The sequence below is a fragment of the Rosa chinensis genome, chromosome 6, assembly GCF_002994745.2.
Source record: "Rosa chinensis cultivar Old Blush chromosome 6, RchiOBHm-V2, whole genome shotgun sequence".
NCBI classification, from domain to species: Eukaryota; Viridiplantae; Streptophyta; class Magnoliopsida; order Rosales; family Rosaceae; genus Rosa; species Rosa chinensis.
In genome coordinates, this window is record NC_037093.1 from 65,851,752 (window position 1) to 65,875,909 (window position 24,158).

Here is a 24,158-nt window from a genome sequence, read left to right on the forward strand (position 1 = left end):
AAAACATTTAATGTCATTGCTTTTGAAATTCTAAATATTATGGTTTCTAATCTCATTTAATTACAATTTATATAAGGAAAAATTAAATTAATTAGATAATTTCTATCTTTATTCTTGTATTAAATTAGGAGGCCATGTATATAATTTGTTGTGTTTATCTAACAATTTATACATAAATAGTTTAATATAATGAAAATATGACTATTTCTTTTTCTTCTAATGCATAGATGTCTGTTTTGGTCATTTAACCTACCTACAAATTTAATTTGAAATATAAATAATAGGGATGTGTATTAAGTGATTAGGAGTGTGTATTTAGAATTTCTCGTGCTAAAAGGATGAAGGGGGAAAAGAAGCTTTTGTCGCATGTTTTGCGTGATCACACTCTTGCATTATTTCCATTCCAAGTCATAGGTGTATTTTGGCTTTCTACTTTTGGTGGGTACCAACAATTTATAATAAACTGGAGGGAAAAAAACTTACCTAAACTATGCCCCGTTCTAAATTTTCATACCTGAGTTTTAGAAACTATATTTTGGTATCCAGGTTAGCCAGTCCGACCTAAATTTCGTACATGTCGTCCATGATAACGTTAACTATCATGCTAGGTGGCAAACTTTGAGGGGTAGATCCGTCTCCTCTGTCTTTACCTCCAATGTCAACTAACAGGTCAATTGGTGGGGCTATTCCTACAAGAAACAGAGGTTGATTCAAAAACAGGTCAATCCGTCTCCTCCAATTACCCCTGTCAATGGCTTCTAATTACCATTTGGCCATCTGTGAATCCAAACGCAGAGGAGACAAAGGCTAATCGGCAAGCATCTTTAAGGGTTAGGGAAAGAACATAGGCTCAAATCACAGAAAGTAGCTCAAATCCATTTTCCAATCACAACTCAGCAAAACCCAGATGAATTCACAAAAACAAAATGGACCCAAGAGCTCAGCAAAGCCAAAGGGCGAGGTCTTTGCAATACCATCAAGCCGATGCTGAATTCTTGGTATTGATGTCGAAGAGGATACCCTAGTAGAGAATTTCATACTTAGAGGTGAGGCTAATTAGGTTACCGATGTAGGAATCTGCAGGCCCATTTGACAAAGATCTGGATGGCTGAGTTTCTATAGTTGCAGAAGAATCGGAGACGAAAGTGGCGATGAGGGGAGAAAGAAGGGATCTGTGTCTCTGCTTCAGTGGAGGAGACAAATAAGGTTGGGTAAGGAAATGACCCAAATACCTATCCAAAATTAGCGCGTGGCTTGATAGTTAACTCCGTCATGGACAGCGTGTGTGCAAGTTGGGTCAGGTTGGAAACTCTTGGCACTAATGTGAAAGTTTCTAAAAATCAGGTATGAAAGTTTAGAATAAAGGGGCCGTGACCACTTACCCAATTTCAGCATAAATATTGTCCACTTACTCCACTAAGAGTTTTTTTAACCCATTTACCCAAATCTAACATCTTTTGACAATTGTGCCCCTATTATTAAATTAAAACCCATCCATCTCCTATCAGTCTCTCTCTCCTTCCCAAACTCTCTCTCTCTCTCCCCGATCTCCACCTCCACTCTCTCTCTCTCTCTCTCTCTCTCTCTCTCTCTCTCTCTCTCTCTCTCTCTCTCTCTCTCTCTCTCTCTCTCTCTCTCTCTCTCTCTCTCTCTCTCTCTCCTCCCCATGATCTCCACCTCCGGTCTGTCTCTCTCTCTCTGATCGCCACGCCGGAGATGCAGTCCAAACCTGAAGACGACGATGAAGCTCCAGTCGGCGATCCAACGTTCTCGTCGTCGTTCGAATGATCGGCGATCCAGCCACTCCAACGTCCTTGTCGCCGTTCGATTGATCGGCGATCCCGACCATCGCCACTCCTTGTCACTCCTTGCCTCGGCTTTCTTCATCTTCCCGACCACTTTGCCTTCCAAATCTTCAGCTTCTTCGTACCAAACTCCAATGTTGGTGGCTGAAATCAACGGCAGCTTCGGAAGATTCTCAAAGGTCTTTGCTTTTTCACTGTTGCTGGTGACATCAGGGAGTGAAGGAAAATGGGGTTTCGAAAGATTGGGCCTTTCATTGGGTTTGAAGTTCTGGGTGGTGTTTCGATTTTGGGGTTTGGAATTCTGGGTGTTTCGGTTCTGGGGTTTTGAGGGTTTAGGCCTCTATCGTTCCGGCAATCGTTGTTCCAGTCCCGAGGATTTTCGAGGAGTTGCCCACCACCACCATCATCTCCGTCTCTCGCCCCGACACTGACGATATCAACCCATGCTTCTCTCGTACACAATCGAGTTCAAATACAACCAAGCACAATCACCTATCTCTCTCTTACACCAGCACCGGCGAGAAATCACGATCAGCTTTAGACGTGGGTGCCCAGAGCACTTTTTTTTTTTTTTTTTTTTGGTATCCTGAGATTGCAATGTAACTGTGGGGTTTGTTTGATGGTCTACTGGGGGGCAGTAGACACATTATTGGCCCCAGTAGACCTTGATACGAGGGACATGGATCACTATAATATGGTGTTTTGATAAGTTACTTGTTGTTTTCTGTGTATTAAGGTCAAATTATCAGTGAATCCTACAAAATGGTACATTTTGGTGGTCTATTGGGAGGCAGTAGAGACATTGGACTTTGTATTGGGGGGCAATAATATGATTACTGGGGAGCAGTAATATGATTATAAATTGATCATTGTTCCTGTAGTGTATTCATTTTGGTTTTGGGAGTTCATACAATTCACTGGACGTCAATAATATGATTTTTGGGAGGCAATAATATGATTACTGGGGGGCAGTAATATGATTACTGGGGGGCAATAATAGCTGGATTCTGGAATCCGGTCACCGGTCGTCGGAATCCGGTCACCGTTCGCCGGAGTCCGGTCACCGGTCGCCGGAATCCGGTCACCGTTCGCCGGAGTCCTGTCACCGGTCGCCGGAGTCCCGTCACCGGTCGCCGGAGTCTGGTCGCAGGAGACCGCGCCGGCCACTGGTCACCGTAGCACAACAAGGTGGAAGGTGACTTCTCTCTCTAAGTGAGAAAGAAGGAGAGGGCAAAAAGTCTCAAAAAAAAGAAAAAAAATTAATTGGGTAAAGGGGAAATAATCCCTTAGAGTGTTTTGGGTAAATGGGGTTAAAAAACAGTTGGTGGAGCAAGTGGGTAATTTTTAGCCTAAAATCGGGTAAATGATCATTTTCCCTTAGAATAAAGGCTTAGTTTGACTAAATTCATATATATATATATATTATATATATATATTCCTAAACCAGAAGCTAAAGATTAAACAAAGGGGGAAACAAATAGATGAATTCATTGAAACTGAGTGTGTGTGTGTATATATATATATAACATGTATGTAAGCCCCTACCAACAAATTCTTGATTGAATATGAGTTGGTTTGTGACCAACAAATTCTTGATTGAATATTAGTTGGTTTTCACGTCCAAAAAAAAAAAAAAAATATTAGTTGGTTTGTGACTTCGAGTAAAGTGATCGAGCGCCATTAAACAATGTTCAATGGTGTGAAAGATGTGCCTTGTAGAGGTGGCAATAATGGTCCACTAAGTGATTATTGACTACCATTACTGGTTGTCTGCCCAAAAGTGAGACTCTGCAAATCAAAGACAGCCTAAAATGCAATATGAGGTGAAGTCGGATTCTAACGCAGAAATGAGTTGGGTTTCAACGAAATTACAAACGAGTTGGGCAGAAATTCAAACAAAAGAAAAGTAAAACAGAAAGGATGAAAGAGAAGCAAGTTCACATTTAGGTTCATCTCACGGCGACGAGCTCGATTGTCGGAGCTGGAGACATTGCCACCGGTGAAATAGATGGGCCGGAATATGGATCTCTCTGTGCTTTCGGCGGACAAGTCTCAAAGTTCGACGACTGGGAGACTGTGAATAAAGTATAACAAATAAGAAGGCGGAATTTTTGGGCCGGGGTTTATTAGGTTTGGAAAACGGTCGGGTCGGGTCTGGTCGTGCCCCATTTTGGTTTTTAGCGCTCTGCCGAAAAATGAAATTCTGCAAACCAAACAGAACCAAAAAAGTAATAGATGGGAAGTCGGATTCTATGTTTCTAACGCAGAAATGAGTCGGGATATCAAACTCGTTCTTTGATTCATGCATTCTAAACCAAAACTCTTTCAATTAAGTGTTTAAGAGCATTTATCATTCAATCCATCTGAATAATAAAAATAACAAATTTCAAATCAGCTTCAGTTCTGTAATCACTTTCAACCTTACTTTGAATCAGGCAGAAAGGAACGAGCCTCTACCCTCTACATGGATTATTATCTTCCTCAAGATACAAACCAACCGATGAGTACAAAAAAGAAGAAAACTTGGACCAAAAGATACTCTAGTCTCTAGAAACAAGAAATTAAGTATCTGCTTGTACAAAAGGAGCATTACAAAGTGTTCAGAAACAGAAACTCACATTTCCCATTAATTAATACTTCACAGGAAAATTTTCCATATCTAACAGAACTCACTTTGCCTCTAACCAAGACTTCTTTATCTTGAATTATCAGCACCAAGACCATGACAATCCGTGTTACAAAAATGACTTGTGAAACAACAACAGCATGGAGCATACCCTATTTTACCCGGGCCTTGAGTCTCCTAAAAAAATTCTCCCTATTTCTCCTTCTTTTTCTCACAAAACAATTAGTAAGGAACAAAAATATAACAAACACAGGGAGACAATGATTACAGATTCCGGCAGAGCTACTTCATGCATTTTGCAATTTCCAGAACATGGAAACCTATGCAGGTCACCTGACAATGACGAGAGTTTGTCGTTTTTGTGGGACAATGCTCTTATGCGGCACCAACAATGCCAGAGGCCCAAGGAACAATAATCGGTGCAGATGGGTGTGACCTTCTGTATGACTCCGGATACTTGTTCTTGAAATTAAGCTTAGGTGTTCTGCCTGCATTTTATTAATTGAAACAAGAAATATTAGACCAGAGCGAATCTACATAATGACAAATAATCTGCTGGGGAGATAATAATGAAAGTTGTTTGATTCTTACAAATTTCAGCCAGCACTCTCCAAGTCTATGCTCATAGATATCGGGAGAATGGCAACCATCTTCTGCAGGACAGTAAACCCATACATTACATTTCTTTTCATTAGGCTTGGCACGTTTTGCTTGAACCAAGCAAGCCTGACAACAGTCAGCTGCACTTTCTTTGTGGTAGTTAAGGCCCCATCTTACAGCAGCACCATCATAATCTGTATGAAGTTCAGCGTGGCATTCAGGTGGAAGAGGCCTGCCGGGTAAAACTTCATCTTCAAGAGGAAAAGATTACACACATTAATACTATAATAAGTTTGTGGCAGCAAAGGAACAAATATCTCAAAATTGGCAGATAATTATCATGACCTATACTTCTGTGAATGTACGTAAAAGGGCGGGGGCAGGGGAAGAAAAGGAACTGATGAAATACCTAAGTCATCCGGTTCACCCTCAGGTTTATCGTCGTGTTCATTGTTAACAATTTCAGAAGGTATCCAAAGGCCAATATCTTCCAACAGCTGTGTCCTATCAGACTCCAAAGCTTTTACAAGTATTACTACAGACAATGAAGCTCAGAATAGTAAACACTACTGATAATTTTACTAAAACACTTGCTTCATACACAGATAAGATTAAAGTACCCCAAAAAAGAACAAAACGTTCAGAATACCTGCTTCCTCCAGCAAAGTTGTTGAATTTAAAGTCCCTTTCTCACGGATCAACTGTTTAGCTTGTTCAAGTTTTTCATTACACCATCTTTCAGCAAAGTCTGTTTGTTTAAGCAAACACCATAGACATGATGAGTTAATAACAGACAGAACTAAATCACAATATCATGCATCACTCAGCTCATTACAGTCATATTTGGCAACTTTAATTATTACCAGTGGATAAGAGCTTTGCAAAAGATCTTATAATAACATGGCGTTTATACTTTTCAAGGTTATAGATACGCAAAGGTCAAATTTTTACAAGTAGAATAGAATGTATATGGGATTACCAGGTTTGAAAATTTCATTATTGAGCAGAATATGTGTACTAAACAAGTGAAAGAATCCCTTTACACTTACATGGAACTCAAAAGTAAAACACAAGATGCATACATCTAAAAACCATAAACAACCCTACTACAAAACACAAATACATAAGAAGCTCTAAAACAGCACCAGCAATACAGTAATTCCTAAGTCGACAAAAACAAAATAATTCCCAAGTTGCTTGAGTAACATAGTAATTCGTAAGCTATTGTAGTAAGAATTATCCAGGCCACCATCCACCAAAACAGAAAAATGGCAGCAAAAAGTGCTGCATTTTTAGGGAGTTTCTGCTCTACTCTGTCACAATCATTCATACAGTTCTAGAGAGGTGCAAGTATGCTTAAAATTAACCCCTTGCACTTGGGTCACATCCTTATTGTATCTGGTTGTCATAAAAAAGGGAGAAAAATTACAAGTTATGATACTATCAGGATAGCAGGTTGTTCCTTGAGGGAAAAAAAAAACACAAACAAGGAAAAATAACATAACAGAACAGAAAGAACGAAAAAGACTATCTTCCCTTAAATCCCTTTCATATACGCTGCCTCATAGCTTTTTTGTATATATAAACCTTATTTTACTTCTTGTCAGTTCCTTCATCCTAAATTTCTACTTTTCTAGTTCTATTGCTGAAAAAAAAAAATGGACAACCTGGTATGCCATCCCATAGCTTGTTTCTACATATAAACCTCAGTTCAATTGTTTTCTTTCAATAGATTCTAGTCCTATTACTCGAAATTGGAAGCAGGGAGCATACCATATGATGCTATTGCTACATGATCATGTGTTTCCATAAGAGATACAATTAACAAGAAAGCATGCCCAATAGAAAATTAAGTCATACTATTAGAATTACTTAAAAGGTATAATGATTAGGGATTTAACAGTGATAAGAATATTTGGATTTCTATTGCACCCATATATCTTGACTGTGCTCAGGAGAACATGGTCTTGATTCCATCATGACAAATGATACGAAAACAACCACTTGCTATGAGTTTCTCATCAACACTTAGATCTAGTTTGATATAAGAGTGTAAAACCCGACAAATATGAAAATGTAAATTCATACTCATATTGATGGGCAGTGTGCTGCATAGGTAGAATTTGCATGAATCTCAAAAGAAAGCGAGGCAGGGTAAAAGAACTCGCGGCGCACTAACCTCTTTGCTCACTGACATTTGCTTGAGAGGCAAACTCTTCAACTCGGCAATTATCTCATTGGTTAGCTTCAGTTTCAAAGACTCCGGCAATTCAAACCCCAGTGAAGGCTCAGCGGAAAGCTCCTTCTTAAATTGCTTCACCTAAAAGTCATAACAAACACTCCCTTCATCAAAATCAACATTCCAGCAAATCCCTCTACAGCTTCAATCAAAACAGATCAGACTCGGATCCTTTTTTTTTGCTTACCAATCTAATAAGCTCTACAGGTTCGGCTGACTTTCGAATCCGAACTGATTCCTCCATTTTCCTAATCTGATCCGGAGTGTACTCACAGCTGAACCAAATTAATTAAACAAAACAGTTTCCCTTAATTAAACATGGAATTAGCAACTGGGTTTCTCCCGAAACAGCCAAAAAATAAAATAGTTGAGATAAAAAAAAAAGAGAATCCTACTGAGACGTGAATCTCTGTCGGAATAGATGTAGAGAGAAGCGTAGAGAGAGCGAAGAACATAGAGAGCAACGACAATGTTAATGCAGCAAACGATGAGAGTGGTCTTCTTGTAAGAACAAGCCCATTTCCCTCTAACCACTTTATGAATTGCCCATTCTCCTCCTCCACGAGCCATTCCTTTCTCTCTCCTTCATCCCACCATAGCCTCTTCCCACAGATCGATCAGATAGAGAGAGAGACAGACAGACCCAGATCAAATCCAACGGCCCAGAAACCACGCCCGGATTTTGGGATTGCGTGCTGTGGGTATGGGGATGCACGAGTAGTGAAATGAGTTGGGGGGGCGCTTTTGATTTGGGTTTCCGATGTAATTAGCGGTAAGCTGTCGTATTAGGAGACAGTTAAAGAGGGTTTTGGGGTGGGGAAGTAGAATAATGAGAGGGGATTAAAGAGAGGTGTTACCGAATTAGGAAGGAAGATGGGGGTAGTGATTGTGATTGTGTGTGTTCTGGAGACGATTCCGTGATTGTTGGTGTTGCTCTGGGTTGTGGTGGAAGCTAATCAACCTGTTTGCTTGTGTCATGTGCCCCTGGCTATTCCTGCGCAGGGGTCAGAGCTCAGGGTCCCCGTGTTCCTTTTATTTCTTTATTATTATTATTCTCTTTTCTTTTTATTGACATTATAAAAAATTACGATGATATAATGGGATAGCTACAGTGAAAATCAAAACTCTTTACGATTATTATTCATTAATTTAATACAATCGAATTAATAAATAATTTTTATTTATGATTAATTTTTGCATATATGATCTTTCTCTTAATAATGATATAACTTTTGAATGATTAAATGACTTAAATCATAGATTTAGATTGCTGAGTGAAAGTAATAAAAGAGGTTTGAATGCTCACATACATATTAATTCAGATGCAAGTATTTTCCGTAATATTGATTTGTTAAATAGATTTAATTTGATATTTAAGTATCAAAACAAGTTATAGAAGCAGATCAGCTGTCCTCAAGCTAGTTAGCTCTATTAATGTATAGAGCTAGTTTATGCATAAATCGCACGGTTTTCAAATGATTCCTAAGCCCAGAGACTAATCCATGTCCAGGGATCATTCCCCCCTCCTCCGGCCATTAAAGAATATATTGGGATTTAACTCCAATAAGTATCGACTGGATTCGAACCTGGTGTAGGGGTTCCACACCTAGAGCTCTTACCAACTCGACAACATGTGGTGCGTGGTGATTAAGCATCTATTATCTTATTCTTTATTTATTTTGGATCCAACACATATAGAGACTTGAAATGGAGACCTAAATGTCGAACTCATAATGTCACTTCATTTAAAACTTGGGCTTCATGTAAAGATGTTTATTTCAATTTAATTGAGATGTTGGTTTAAGTCTATTCAAATTATTAATACGTTAAGTATTATCATAAATGAATAGCGTAATTTGTAGATTTCAACGAAAATAAATTGAAAGTCAGTTTATACACAGGGACAAAGTGCCTTTTTAATCTACTTTGCAAAAATCAGAAAGCATCTTAAACAGTTATTGGTACCGATCAAGTCGTCACTAATAGTAATAAATGCCTGGTGTTATGCCATTATTAGTTACAACTGACCATAATTACAAAGTTTCAGTTGTCACGTCATTAATACCAGTTGTACACCCTTTTTTCTAGCGTCGACAACAACCAAAGATGCCCAATGAAAATGGGCCACGCTTTGCCTTTCAGAAAGGCCCAATTCTCAGCCCAACCCTTTTTCCCTCGGGCAGCGTAAAACCGCGGGAAAATCAGCACCTACAGAACTGGTGCCCTAGTTATTCTTCTACTCTGAGTAGCGTTGGGGCTGTGGTCAACTCAAAATCGAAGGGCAATGGAGAATGAACGATGCCGACGACGAAGAGTTTGGTTCTCTAGAAACTACTTTCTGGCGAAGGAGCTCGGTGGCTCCGCCGTGAAATCCCACTCTAAGCTCTCCGATATCAATATCGTCGACGAACAGGTAATGCTCGCTTTCATTCCTTCAAAATCTTTCATCAATTTCATGCTTTTGCTAAGTTTGAAACTTTTTGGAATCTATTTCTGAAATGGGCAGGAACTGAGGGCAGCTGTATCTAATATTGAACCAAACATGAGAAGAGATCAAGGATTTGATTAGCAGTTATAAGAGGTTGTACCCCAGATGGGCTTTTGATCTTAGGTATGACATTGCTTTATACATTGATCACTGATATGCTAAATGCTATTCTTTTTTAAATTGGAACTGTGTAGACTTGGGGTATATGCATAAATTTTCAGGTATGTATCTAATGTTGGTGGTAACAACTATTTGGTTTCTAGAGTTAGGATTCTACTGTTCAAAGATGCCATTAGCTAATTAACCTCCCTGGTCATTGGCCTTGAACTCAGTGTTGGATGTCTGCTGACATTAAAGGTTGTTTCTTGAAGTTATTCCTAGTCATCTTTCTGGCTACATTTTAGAAATTATAGTGCTTTTTAATTGATATACTTATTCGATTGCTGATTTTACCACATTCTGGTTCATCATTTGTAGGCAGTTGCTTAACATTTTCCAATCTCAAGGAATTGCATTCTATTCTTTTAGCCATTGAGTTTTCTGGACTTTATCCCCGTTTATTATGTTAAGTCCTTTGACATGGATTGGAGTTTAAAGTTTTGAGATTTGCCTTTTGTATTTCTCTTTAATTTAATAACTTTTGTAACTGGTTTGTGTATTGCTGTTTGTACTTATCTCCTTGTTTATACTTTACTGTTATCCAAAAACTCGTTGACATGTTGGTACTCACCTTATTTCATGTTCTTAGGTGTGGTCTTGTCTTCTATGTATGGATTTGGATCGAAGAAGACTTTGCTTGAAGATTTTGCTTCAACATCCTTGACCGAGTATTCTGCGTTTGTTATCAATGGATATCTTCCAACAATAAATATAAAGCAGGTTCTGTTTTGTTGGCATATGGTTCCCGAGCAATATATGATTGTTCTGCATGTGCCATTTCCTAGAACTAAGTTCTGATAGGCAAAATTCAACATTACCATCTCTGTTAATGTACGGGTTGATGTTGAAATTGTAGGTTTTGACATCCTAGCTGAAGTTCTATGGGATCAATTGAAAATCAAACGCAGGACTCCTTCTAAGAGCTTGTCCCAAAGATCAACAACCTTTAGTTCTCGATCTGTGGAGGATCTTCTTGCATTTTTGGATGGAAGAGGATAGGACAAGTGAATTTCTTGTATGTGTAATCATTCACAACATTGATGGGCCTGGATTAAGGACTCTGAATCCAGCAGTATCTTGCAAGAGTTGCTTCTTGTCCCAATATTCGTATTGTGGCCTCTATCGATCATGTGAATGCACCTCTTTGTAAGTCTACTCTCTTTAGAGTTTGTTATATTTTAGATAGTACTTTAGCTGGTAGTGTCAGGCTATGACTGTTTCTTGTTTCTGTGTTTGTTCAGTTTTATTATGCCATCTACTTTTTCAGTAATTCCATATCTGGGGAACTAAATTTCCTTGTTATGTTTATTTCTAGATGTTTCTAGCTTTACAAAGTTATGGACCTCATTTTGGGTTCAACTTTAAACCTTGTTTTGGGTCTCTTTATTAAGCTAAGGAAGGTCTACACTTAAAAATAGGAGGTTCACTCAGGCATCTTTGCTTCTGGAGAAATAATGTCTCCCTTCTGAGTTGTGACTAATGTATATCCGAAGCATCACCTGCATGTCTTTATAAAGATGGGCTTAAAAAGAGTAATTTCTTGTGACTCTACAGTTATGCTGACCTCAAATATCTAATAAATTGTCTGCATGAAAGAAATGTTGCATTGAAAAATTGCTTGTAATCAAGTTTAGTCACACCTTTTTTCACTTGATAGTGTGGGACAAGAAGATGGTTCACACTCAATTCAACTGGTGCTGGTATCATGTTCCTACCTTTGCGCCATACAAGATCGAAGGAACGTTCTTTCCCTTGATTCTAGCTCATGGCAATACCACCCAAACTGCCAAAAATGCTGTTATAGTTTTACAGAGTTTGACACCCAATGCCCAGGGCGTGTTCAAAATTCTTGCAGAATATCAACTGTCTCACTCTGAAGAAGAAGGTAGGCAGCTACAACCCTATATGAACTCTTGGAGCTTTAACCTTTTTTCTAATCCATGTCAATAATATCTGTTGTTTCAGGGATGCCAATTGATAATCTGTTTGCAACCTGTCGCGAACGCTTCCTTGTGGGCAGCCGGCCTATGCTCAACTCCCATTTGACCGAATTCAAAGATCATGAGTTGGTCAAAACAAGAAGGCATTCTGATGGCCAGGATTGCTTGTACATTCCTCTAACAAGTGAGGCACTTGAAAAACTACTAGTGGAGATGACTCAGTAACTACTTAAAATCCTCATTCCTCCGAATTTGGCAAAATTTGAGTTCTAACAGAAGTGTCGAGTATCTAAATTTCTTACTTCCTACGTAAACATTTTATTCTATTTCATTTCTTTGGCACGGGGAGGTTCATTGCATTAGCTGCAGGGAATTGAAGCTGGGTGCAGGCCAGAAAAGTGTAAATAACTAAAAACCTAGACAAAGAAAAGAGGAGGGTTTTCTGAGGAGCGGTTTTGATCAAGGATGGACAATTGGACAAATATGAAAACTAAAACTGTCATGTTCACCGTGTGTGAGCATCTGTGTGCTGTACACAGTTTAGTATATATGATCAGTTTGTGAGGTGTGGGATGCCTGAAGACAAATCTGGCCTTATCAGCTGAAACCAAGGTATATACTGGCTTTATCTGCCTACTAGCCTCGATGAACATCTTGCCAAGATAAGGTTACTTTAAATAGCTTGTCATATTCTTAGGATAAAAGCCATAATAGTCAACTTGCTCCATCTTCTTTGAATTTGTACTGTGATTTTCAAAAATTTTCAATTTCCCTTTGTCAACTTTCCATGAATTTTGAGAGTTATCGAATTTCACCAATTCATGGAAAGTTGACAAAGGGAAATTGAAAATTAGATTAATAGTGTTCTTTTTCATAGCCCCTAAGCTCACATTATGTACGTAACACATTAGATTAATAGTGTTCTTTTTCATAGCCCCTAAGCTCAAAACATGAGGAGACACGCCGTGTTGGGTGTGTTTACATAAAACAATTTGTTTTTCAATGTTTTAGGATTTACGGTAAAAATTGATAAAAATTATTGAAAATTGACTGTTGGAAGAATAGTTCGAAGACTTTTACGGAAGTGAAAGTTTGAAACAGAATTTGTTTCGTGTGGGAGTAACTGACAATTGTGCCGAAAGTTAGATAACAAATAGATCATTCAAGGAAAATAAAGCTCTTTGTCAAAAAAGAAAAGAAAAAAAAAAAAAACTAACAGAACCAAAAAATAGAATCAAGCTCATTTCTTTTTGTGTGTGTGAGGAAGAAAGCTCCCTTCTTTTTGTGGTGTGAAGAATAAAGCCAACATATGAAAGTGAACGCGAATGCTTAGCATGCATTAACGTGGAACATAATAATAGTGCATCAAGTTCATAGCTTTAGTAACGATGACGGAGACTACGAACATCAACACAAGCTAGCTATTAGCTAATGCTTGAAAAGTCTAAAACAGATTACGTCGATCGCTAATTTTGGTACAGGTCTTAGGTCTATCTTTCCATCCCCGAGCCATAAGATAGACCTCACCCAATCCAGACTCGACACGCTAGAGTGAATAGGGATATTCACGTAATTTCCATAGCGGGTACCAGAGTTCGGATGGTATTTACGTTTGTAAAAACTGGTTTCAATGGATGTGGCACGCTTTTTGTGGCGAAGTGTAGGAGAGAAAGACATCAGAAAAACAGAAGTCCAAAGAGGCTCCAGGTTGGCCATTCCCATATACAAACCCTCCAAATTTTACTTGGGAGGTTAACCAGGAAGCCTCAAGCTTCAATCTTTCTCAGTGTCTCTGATTCTCATATTGGATAAGTCAAGTTTTGCTGAAGGCTCAATTTCAGAGGGATTGTGCATAAAGGATCGTGTTCTTTCTTTGTTGGTTGAGGAGGATGTGGGGATTTGGGGGTCGGTATTATTGGGGGAGAAAAGAGAGGAGGAGTGATGGAACTGAAGGGATAGTGGTTGTGTTTGCATGGATGTCCAGCGAAGAGAAGCATTTGAAGAGCTATGTGCAGCTCTACTCCTCTCTGGGATGGAACTCACTCGTCTGCCACTCTCAATTTCTCAATATGTGAGTTCCCAATTTTTGCTTATGTTTCAAGATTTCTACTTTGACTTCAGCTTAAGCTGTTTATATTTCTGGGTTTATTGGGTTTGACTGTTTCTGATGATTGGCTCTGAGCTTTTGCTTTTGGGCTGGTGGAGGAACTTGGTAGCTCTAGGTAGTTTGTGATTTGACTGAGACTGTAATCAGTGGTATTTCTGGATTTGGAGATTTTGATTTTATAGGCGCTTCGTTTTATTCTTAGTCTCCTTACTGCCAAACCTCCGCTAAAGTCATTCCCTGTAAGTTGTTTCTTAAAGGAGCATATACGTTTTTGACATAGACAAATGTTAGGTTTGCTTGTGGATGATGTCCCATATGGCCATATGCTTGCGATGGCCCCTTTCTTTCGAGATTGTGGGTGGGTGCCAGTCACCCCAAATCGGCTGTCGGAGAGGAACTAATATCGCCTAATCCTCTATTTAATTATAAAAAAAAAAATAAAAAAAAAAAAAAAGATGTCCCATATGCTACTCTAAATCAAGATAATGCCCAGAGAAATGGAATTTATTTTTTTTCCTTATATGAAAAATAAGGAAAAATGTTGGGTTTTGGTAGGGACATCTTTTGTGCCTGAATGTTTCTTGCATTATGCAATCATTGCTCCATGCTGACAGTAGTTTAATAAGGGGGTGGATATTCTACGCCGAATACTAGTAATTTTAACTTTGATTCCGTAAATACGTACTTGATGCTTATGAGATGAGTTATTTTGTGTGGACCAGCCCTTGGAATGGCTGCAGTTATTTTAAAAAACAAATGTATTGCTGCCTCTAAAATGGAAAGTGGCATTTTTGCGCATCCTTTGATGTTGGACTTGTGTTTGATAGACATAATTTGTGCAGGTTCTTTCCTGAGAAGGCCACAGCTCTAGCAACTGACATTATAAATGAACTGGTTCAGGTCAGTTCTGTTGTCTCATCAACTATAATACCAAACTAAGACTGTTTTTATTGATTAACCTATCTGAATAACTTATGATCCAAATCCAAATCTCTGGATTTGAATGGAAGCCCCATAATTCACATGAGACTATAGTTGTATTGTCTGTTGACCTCACAAAATAAAAATTAGAGAACAAACGTCTTTACCTTTTCTGTTTGGAATTGGTTTTACTTGTTAAGGTGTAATAACTGTGTTCTTTTACATACTAAATCTAGGAGCTGAAGGTCAAGCCTTGTCCTGTGGTCTTTGCTTCTTTCTCTGGTGGTCCAAAAGCTTGTATGTACCAAGTTCTTCAGGTAAACTTCTTTCAGTATTGGTGTTTCATATTTTATGCTAAAGAATTTCTCAGGTTCATGTAATGTAATATCTATTGAATGGAGCAACTGTTATTGACTGCAATTTCCTTTGTGCAGATAATCGAGGGAATTTGTGAATCAAAACTGAATCTGGTAAACATTCTTTTTCCCTTTTCCTTGGCTTTTCATTGAATGATAATTTAACAATAACACACTGTTGTATTAGTTACAACTTTAAAAGACATTGGTGTACCACATAAGGGAACCAAAAGAAATTACTGCACATAGATCTTCATTGGGGCCTACTTCGTCTAGTAGGTCCCCAATGGTGTTGTCGTTTCTACTCAGTGGATACAGTATAAACTCGTATTCCATTTTGATTAGTGCTTTTATGTTTTGCAAGTTGCAAACATTTTTTGGGTACATTTTTGCTGATTTCTTTATTTGGCTGTGAAGGATGATTGCCGACTGGTTAGAGACTGTATATCAGGCCATATATATGATTCCAGCCCAGTGGATTTTACTAGTGATCTGGGTACTAAATTTGTTCTTCACCCAACTGTCCTGAAAATGTCCCATCCACCAAGAGTAGCATCATGGGTGGCACATGGCATTGCTTCTGGTCTTGATGCCCTCTTCCTCAACAGGTTTGAGTCACAGCGTGCCGAGTATTGGCAGACTCTCTACTCCACTGTTGTAAGTAATTTAGTACACAGTAGCTGTCTATGTGACTATGTGCTTTAGAATTACATTGTTATTTATTACATATCATTCTTATCAGGGTATGAAGGCCCCGTACCTCATTTTATGCTCAGAGAATGATGATCTTGCTCCCTATCAAGTTATCTGTAATTTTGCTGAACGGTTACGAGAACTTGGGGCTGATGTAAAACTAGTAAAATGGAATGGCTCTCCGCACGTAGGTGTGCTTCAAAACTTAAACTCAGAGCTAATGATAGTAAATGCTATGCTTTACAACTTTCTGGCAACTAATGATAATAAGTTTACAGTTCGTTTCCAACAGCACTCTTTTTTTTTATTCTTTTGGTCAGAACACCCAAGCACAGTTCTTGGCTGGTTTGTTTAATTTGCTTCTGTATCAGGAGGAGAATTAACGACAGTTTCTTAACTTTAAGTTGGAAACAAGTAACCTAAAATCATTGCCTTCATTTCAACTTTGTGTAGTAACTATATAAGCATGCATCATAGCATGGCTATGAAGTAGAAATTTTTGTGCACGATACTGGAAGTTCTCATCACCAGTATTGTCTTAGCATTCTCTTCCCACTTCATATATTTACTTGCTTCGCTATCTAGTGGGGTGAAATATACTTTTCTAGAGCATCATGTAAATATATAGGAATCATCTAACTGGATTTAAGTACTGGCACTCCCAGGTCATTATAGGCATTATCCAGTTGATTATAAGGCTGCTGTAACTGAGCTCCTTGGTAAAGCTGCTGGAGTCTATTCCCAGAGAATTAGACAAAGGGAAGGAGAAAGCTTGTGTGTGCAGGCAGGGCATGACGACGTTGTTGAGCCAATCAATAGCCTTAGGAAAGCTGCAGGAGCCTCAAATGGGTTCCGAGGAGTGATGTTGGCATCCAGTGATGACTTGTTGCCCACCTCAACAGAATATTACGGAGTTGGGTCTGTGCAAGATGAAGGTTTAATTCACCTGTCTGATGCACCAACGCCAACCATGAATGCCCATGGAGTTCTCGGTCAGGTTCTTTTCGACATCTGTGTTCCAAAAAACATCGAGAATTGGGATATAAAGTCATCGAGTTCTTTGAATGGGAATGGCCGCTCTTTTAGTTTTAGAAGAAGGCAAGCCCCTTTTAAACCCAATCAAGTGCATACGTCGCTCCAGACTATAATAAGGAGGATCATTATCTAAAGTTTTTGGGTTTCTTTGTTTTTGTTTCTTGCAATAAGGAGGATAGAGACCAAAATGAATCATTGTAATGAAAACTAGAGGAAGTTGTATAGTGTAAAAGGAATTTCTGTATATAGTAATGAGCACATATATCAGGACTTAGCAGTGAGAACTTCTAGTATCCTTCACTTGGCAGAATAATGAATTAGAATCAGTTTCAATATCTCTGTATCATTTTTCAAAATATGGGTGCTCTCGAATCTAATGTTTTAAGTATCGGTTTCTAACTTTCTATAGTACATATTCTATATCTATGTAAAATTGAAGAAAGTTTTGAAGATAATATTCAAATCGCCAAACTTTTGGTGGCTCGGAAGTAATTTCACACCCTACATTGTATTTTTATGTCATAAACTACTAATTTTGCCCCTTATGACAATTAAGAATGAGAACAGAAAAATCATAATAAGAAATATAAAAAAATCAGAAACAAATGAACTGTTCTGACTACCTTTCAAATATGCACCGCCGTTGTCATTTGTTTTCCAGCAGGCCTCACCCAAATCTTCATCTTTCTTCCTTCATCATCTAGCCTCCGTTATTTCTCTTCATCGACTAGATAAACTAAGAGAACATGTACAACTAGACGAAGCCGTCGATGGTCTTCAAATCTCATATTATAAAGGAAAAATCGTCCGTACAGTACTTGACCTTTGCCCTATTCTAAACTTTAGTACCTCACGTTCAGAAAATATCAGAACGGTACCTGACGTTCTAACTCCGACCGAAGATTGGTACCTGGAGCCGTTAGCTGCGTTACAAAAATTGACAGCTACCATATTTTGATCATTAAATGACTAATTTACCCTCTCTTTTTTTCCCTTTTTCTCATATAATAAAAAAAAAAACAAAAAAAAATTGTTTTATGAAAATGCCAAAATGAAAGGGTGAGGAGGGCCGTAGGTGGGAAGGGGTCAGGCGGCGACGACGGGAAAGCTCAAGTCATGATCTGCCCCAGCAATTTCAAGGCGGCGGCGCAGCACAACAGCACTCCAACAAAGTCGGTGAGCAATCATCCATCAGCTACAACCACCATCACCATTACCACAACAGCACTCCAACAGAGTCGATCAAGAGGCGAGATTGGCTGGCTTCGTTAGAAGGTAGCGGAGAAATTGGAAAGTCATCATCCATCAGCCACCATCACCACCACCACAGCCAAAACCACAACCACACGACCCCGTCCCTAAACTTTTTGATTCAAACAACACCCATAGCAAATTTCAACCCAAAATACCACCAAAGTGGTTAAAGGAAAACAACTTGAGAAGATTTTCCATCTTGATCACTTTGATTTCCTGAAACCCAGACAAAGCCAAGTCCTTGAGCAAGTCATTGGGTTTACTTCTAGATTCTGAAAAATTGTTTCTGGGTTTGACCCAAAGACCCCAAAATCTCCATCAGCTCCGTCCAGCTCCCGTCCTTCTCCATCCTCAACTCCACCATCAACTTCACCTTCTCCCAATACGTCGTCGTCCGCAACCTCAGCAGCTCGCCACCTTCTGCCGCTACCACAGCACCAAATTGGCTTCATGTTCATCCCTCCCAGCAAAATCGAGCTCGGTCAGACCCAGTACATAACCGCCACTTTCGCCGTCAACTCCTTCCCCATTTCGGATCCCAATCTTTCCGGGGCGGTCCATGGCCCGATGGTCTCTCCCGAGTTCGGCGACGGTTTGAGCGGATTTAACTGCGGCAGAAGAGGCGGGTCCACGATGGAGATAGAGTCGAGGCTGCAGACGAGAGAGAGAGAGAGAGAGAGAGAGAGAGAGAGAGAGAGAGAGAGAGAGAGAGAGAGAGAGAGAGAGAGAGAGAGAGAGAGAGAGAGAGAGAAAAAATGAACAGTAGGGAAGAGAAAAAAAATGAATTAGATAAAACAAAATGGATTAAAATATGAAAGGACGAAAATATCCTTTAACTCTTACTTTTTGTAACGAAGCTAACGGCTCCAGGTACCAATTTTCGGTCGGGGTTAGAACGTCAGGTACCGTTCTGATATTTTCTGAACGTGAGGTACTAAAGTTTAGAATGGGGCAAAGGTCAGGTACTGTACGGACGATTTTCCCTATTAAATAGATAAATTGACTTTTGAAAAATATTAAATGTAAATATGAAACCAATTGACCATTTAGAGCAAGTTCACATGTTGGGTCACCAGGTCACTCACTATTCACTACTTTTTAATGTTAATTTCACCTTACGGGTCACGAGCACGGTGTATTTCGTGCCCTGGGTCACCCTGTACAGTGTTCTGGGTCACCATGATGACCTGCACAGTGTATTTTGTGTCCTGAGTCACAGGCACAGTGTATTTCGTGACCCAGAGAATAAAATATACACTAAAAAACAATGAATAGTAAGTGACCCAACGGGTGAACTTGCTCTTAATGGCCGGAAGCTAATGAAAACCAATTGACCATTTAAGTGACTATTTGTATTTGATATGATAGGGGTGGCAAATAGGGTGAGAATACCATTTGACCAAAAGTCTGGTTGAAGCCAAGTACTGTGTTTCTTCACGAAATACAAAACGGTTTGTTGAATCGGAGTCAGCTCGTCTTGCTGAAGGAGACATGAAGGTAATTGTGACCGGCGCCTCCGGTTACTTAGGAGGAAGACTATGCCACAAGCTACTGGAACGGGGCCACTCCGTTCGGGCCTTGGTCCGGCCCAGCAGCGACCTCTCCTCCCTTCCTCCACCCTCCTCCGGTTCCCTTGAACTCGTTTACGGCGACGTCACTGACTACCACTCCCTCCTCTCCGCCATCTCCGGCTGCCACGTCGTTTTCCACGCCGCCGCCTTAGTCGAGCCCTGGCTTCCCGATCCCTCCGACTTCTTCTCCGTAAGAATCTCTAATCATTTCAACTTCCAATTGATTAATCACGCACTTCATTTTCAATTCCGATTCTTGTTGTTTTAGGTCAACGTGGGGGGATTGAAGAACGTGCTGAGAGCAATCAGGGAGACGAATACCGTAGAGAAACTCATCTACACGTCGTCGTCGTTTTTCGCTCTCGGACCCACCGACGGCGACGTCGCCGACGAGACTCAGGTGCGTCCATCCATCTTAAAGCTTCGGACTTTTTGATCTTCACTGCTGATTAAAAATAATTTCTCTGCTTATATATCACAGTTCCATCACGAGAAATTCTTCTGCACGGAGTACGAGAAATCCAAAGCGGCCGCCGATAAGATCGCGTTACAAGCTGCGCAGCAAGAGGGTTTGCCGGTGCTTTTACTTTATCCGGGAGTAATTTACGGTCCCGGGAAACTCACCGCCGGCAATGTGGTTGCTCGGATGATCATCGAAAGGTTTAATGGACGATTGCCTGGGTATATAGGCGCCGGGACTGATAGGTATTCCTTTAGCCATGTCGATGATGTGGTAGATGGCCACATTGGAGCTTTGTATAAGGGGAGAATTGGGGAGAGATATCTGCTTACTGGCGAAAACGCATCGTTTAAGCATGTGTTTGATGTAGCTGCTGTACTGACTCATACGCAGAGGCCTAAGTTTAACATCCCATTGTGGTTGATTGAGGTCTATGGATGGGTGTCGATTCTCGGCTCTCGGGTTACAGGGAAGCTTCCTCTGATCAGCCCGCCGGTATGTGATTTTTTTTCTTTTTCAACTTGGTTTTTGATGCAATGTTTGTTTGTGAACAAAGTTTGGGGTATGCTTCATTTTGGGTGCAGACTGTTTATGTTCTAAGGCATCAATGGGCGTATTCGTGTGAGAAGGCCAAGCAGGAGCTGGATTATAGTCCTAGAAGCTTGAAGGAAGGATTAGAGGAGGTGCTGCCCTGGCTCAAGAATTTGGGTTTGATCAAATACTAATCACAAAGACTTTGATTAGCAGTGCTGCTGCTTCTGTGTCTTGTAAAACACTGTATTTGTATCAATGTGCAATTTTCCTTTAATTCATACACGAACAAAAATAATCAATCTACCTTTGCTCTCTCATATGCCTGTTCCAAAAGAAAATGCTTGGCACAATCATTCGCAATTGCTTATGTGTGCACGAACGATTTTGAACTGTCAATTAAAAGCAAACGTGAATCGTCAGTTGCTTATCTGTTGATCGATCGCTTTAGAGTCTTGCTGGCTGTGTATCTGACTGGTATGTGTTTCACCAGGTTTTACAAGTTTGATGCGTGACCAAGTTCAGATTATACGAAACAAGCTTATATCCCACTATCAAGTGACACATGATTAAGCGTTTCTGGATTCTGTATGCAATAAATAAGCTTATATTCATTTCTTTCGACATCATGAGACTTGATCAATGAATTAACTTGGGTCTTTGAATGACTCGTGTACCAAGGATAGTTTACGTTCCGGAGGTAAATCATTAACCGATCCATTTTCCGAGATTGTGTGCAGAATGAGACAGTATACTAGTTTAAGCTCTCAACCTTGAGTGATGCCGATATTCAATTTCGGGTTCACTACTGCCAAGTTCCAACTGATGAGTCTTGTGATTTCTATCTATCTATGGCAACAATGGTAAAATTCCAAAGTTTTTGAATTTGAACCCTTGGATCATCGGATTTGACGCCTATTATTATAAAACTAATTGATCAAAATCAAAAGTATACACAGAGAGTCCTTTAAGATTTTCAATTTCCCATCCCATCCTAGTAGTCCTAGCACAGAAAGAACCAGCACGGCACCCTAAAAGTTGAGAACTTTAGAGAGACGACCTTTGTGTTTGGTTCTCTGGAAAAATAGCCATGGCCAAGCCAAAAACATCCTACGAGGAGACCCGAAAGCAGAGAATGGAAGAAAACAGGAAGAGAATGGAAGCCCTCAATCTGCCTCAGCTGGCTCAGGCTTTTCAAACCTCTTCGTCTCCCAAACCTTCTCCGGTAAGCCTAAACCCTTTATTTCCTCATTGTCTCTGTAAAGACAGCTCATTCTCTGAATTTCTCAGATGAAGCGCCAGAAGCCTCGTAAAGTGGAGAAGCAGATTGTTGAGGTGAGGAGATCGGCTCGCGTCGCAAGCCAGCCTACCCCTGTTTACAGAGAAGTGAGTCCATTTTTCAGCTCATAATTTGTTTCTGTGCAAAAAAAGGTGCAATCTTTGAGGAGTTTTATGTGATCTCTGACAGGTTGAGGTGAAGGTACCAAGAAGCTATGGGAGGATTTCTAAGCATAGGGATTTGTCCAACCGGGTATATGCTAGTGAGTACGCCAGAGCCGAGGCAACGGAGAAAGCTGAGGAATTGGAGTCGGGCTTGGGATCCGATTACCCGACCTTTGTGAAACCAATGCTCCAATCCCATGTCACTGGTGGATTCTGGCTGGTAAAAGATTTGCTTTATATGAGAACTATTTAACTTGTCCATTGTTTGTTTGTGCTGTATTGTTCTGGTATCGCATTGCTAGTATAAAAACGCACATGTTTTGAACACCATAATCCATCCATAAGTACTCCAAGACCATTTTATTCTTGCTAGAATATATGTGTTTCTAGCTGTCAGAATTGAAATTGAGAACTTTGTGTTTCTAGAGGAATGACCATCACATATTTTTCTTCCGGTCATAGTTACTGCAAAGTTATGGCATAGAATCTGTGATTTGGGACCAACTATTGTCTTAGACCGGTGACTAATGAGACTTAAAATCCTGTGTGTGACCCTCCTCTGGCCATTATACTGTTTCGAATTGTGTATACAGCAACAATCAATTTGATTCACCACTAGAGGAATGCTTCTAAGTATTCTGTCCGATTTCTGAAACAGGGTCTTCCACTCCCTTTCTGCAGGAAGTACCTCCCCAAACGCGATGCAGCTGTGATGCTGGTAGATGAAGAAGGTGAGGAGTACCCGACTGTATACTTGGGGAACAAAAATGGACTTAGCGGTGGATGGAGAGGATTTTCGATTGCCCATGAGTTGGTGGACGGTGATGCATTGGTATTTCAGTTAATCAGGCCTACGACATTCAAGGTATTTCAGTTAATCAGGCCTACGACTTTTGAACTCTGTTTTGAGCACTCAGGGAATACATGAGAAACTCTTAAAACCCCAGACTCGAGAACTGGTATATTAGATTATTAGAATAGACTCAATAGAGTCAATAGACCAGGTAGTAGTACTTACTTGACTATAATTAAGGACTACTTACAAGTTTCTTGATTTAGTTCAAATGTAAGAGGGTTCTCTTTTTAAGCAATAACATGCTGTGGAAGGGAATGGTGAAAACAAATATAGTCTCTTCTGTAGATACAGATGATTCCAACTAGATAAGTGCCTTATTCTTCTTTCTTGTCCAGCCTAAATGTTTTGTCTTTAATATACTGTTTTTCCATTACCATTTCAGGTGTACATCATAAGGGTAGAAAGCTCTTAAAGAGTTCAACAAGCTCTTAACTCATGAGTTAGGTCAGTTGAGGTAATTGTAGAGGTTAAATTTACTTAATGATCGCATCTATTTTGTAATTTTCAGTATGTTCATTGATAATAAAATCTCAATCTTTGATTCTAATTCTGTCACTACTCATACTAATGATTTTTCCTACTATTTGTACTGCAATTTTTACCCACTTACTAACTTAGTCGTGCATTCAACTCTTCTCTTATGCATTCCAAATTCCATATGAGATGTTGTTACAGACTCTATTGATATTCTGTCAGTCTCTTGGTTTGCTCTGCTGTGAGAGTTAGATAGGTTTATGGGGGATTATGGCAGTTGATCACAATTAGTAAGAATGAAAATTCATAGAAGAGTAGTAAAACTTTTATGATATATCTAGAAGTTATAAAGATGATTCAGAGTATGTGCTCAATGAGGGATGGTAACTCTTTTAAGGAAGATCATTTTTAAAGTAACATGGGATATATCAAATTCAACTTTTATCATGATTTGATGAAGATCTACTTATCACATCTGCTGTACGTATTTGTATGAAGTATGAACATAGATATTCTGACAAAGAAACAGTTTACTTTTACATACAAAAGACTAGGAATGTGCCTGTGTTTTATATAGAAATATCTGTGTTCCAAAATGCT

At 39.5% G+C, this 24,158-nt stretch overlaps 3 protein-coding genes and 2 pseudogenes across 4 annotated transcripts; 4 read left to right on the forward strand and 1 right to left on the reverse strand.

Moving 5' to 3' along the window:
- Window positions 1–4,636: 4,636 nt before the first annotated feature.
- LOC112172724 lies at window positions 4,637–8,241 on the reverse strand (annotated as a pseudogene).
- A 1,313-nt stretch (window positions 8,242–9,554) lies between these two features.
- Window positions 9,555–12,151, forward strand: LOC112171789 (annotated as a pseudogene).
- Window positions 12,152–13,480: 1,329 nt separating this feature from the next.
- Window positions 13,481–17,304, forward strand: LOC112173837. The gene is made up of 7 exons (XM_024311525.2): window positions 13,481–13,928; window positions 14,807–14,864; window positions 15,122–15,202; window positions 15,320–15,355; window positions 15,659–15,898; window positions 15,984–16,125; window positions 16,600–17,304. Exons 1-7 carry the CDS (start codon window positions 13,747–13,749, stop codon window positions 17,100–17,102), a joined length of 1,242 nt encoding a protein of 413 aa, XP_024167293.1. The 5' UTR covers window positions 13,481–13,746; the 3' UTR covers window positions 17,103–17,304.
- Window positions 17,305–19,594: 2,290 nt separating this feature from the next.
- On the forward strand, window positions 19,595–21,105 carry LOC112174457 (putative dihydroflavonol 4-reductase). Its single transcript, XM_024312234.2, has 4 exons — window positions 19,595–19,984; window positions 20,063–20,194; window positions 20,276–20,749; window positions 20,839–21,105. Exons 1-4 carry the CDS (start codon window positions 19,715–19,717, stop codon window positions 20,977–20,979), a joined length of 1,017 nt encoding a protein of 338 aa, XP_024168002.1. The 5' UTR covers window positions 19,595–19,714; the 3' UTR covers window positions 20,980–21,105.
- Window positions 21,106–21,354: 249 nt separating this feature from the next.
- LOC112174458 (B3 domain-containing protein Os06g0194400) lies at window positions 21,355–24,028 on the forward strand. 2 transcript variants are annotated; one of them, XM_024312237.2, is made up of 5 exons: window positions 21,366–22,010; window positions 22,076–22,171; window positions 22,254–22,448; window positions 22,887–23,093; window positions 23,467–24,028. In XM_024312237.2, the coding sequence occupies exons 1-5, from the start codon at window positions 21,876–21,878 to the stop codon at window positions 23,494–23,496; spliced, it is 663 nt and encodes a 220-aa protein (XP_024168005.1). In that variant the 5' UTR covers window positions 21,366–21,875; the 3' UTR covers window positions 23,497–24,028. The 2 variants fall into 2 exon arrangements, with proteins under 2 accessions (XP_040363433.1, XP_024168005.1); XM_040507499.1 differs by lacking the exon at window positions 23,467–24,028 and having other exon boundaries at window positions 21,355–22,010; window positions 22,887–23,422.
- Window positions 24,029–24,158: the final 130 nt, after the last annotated feature.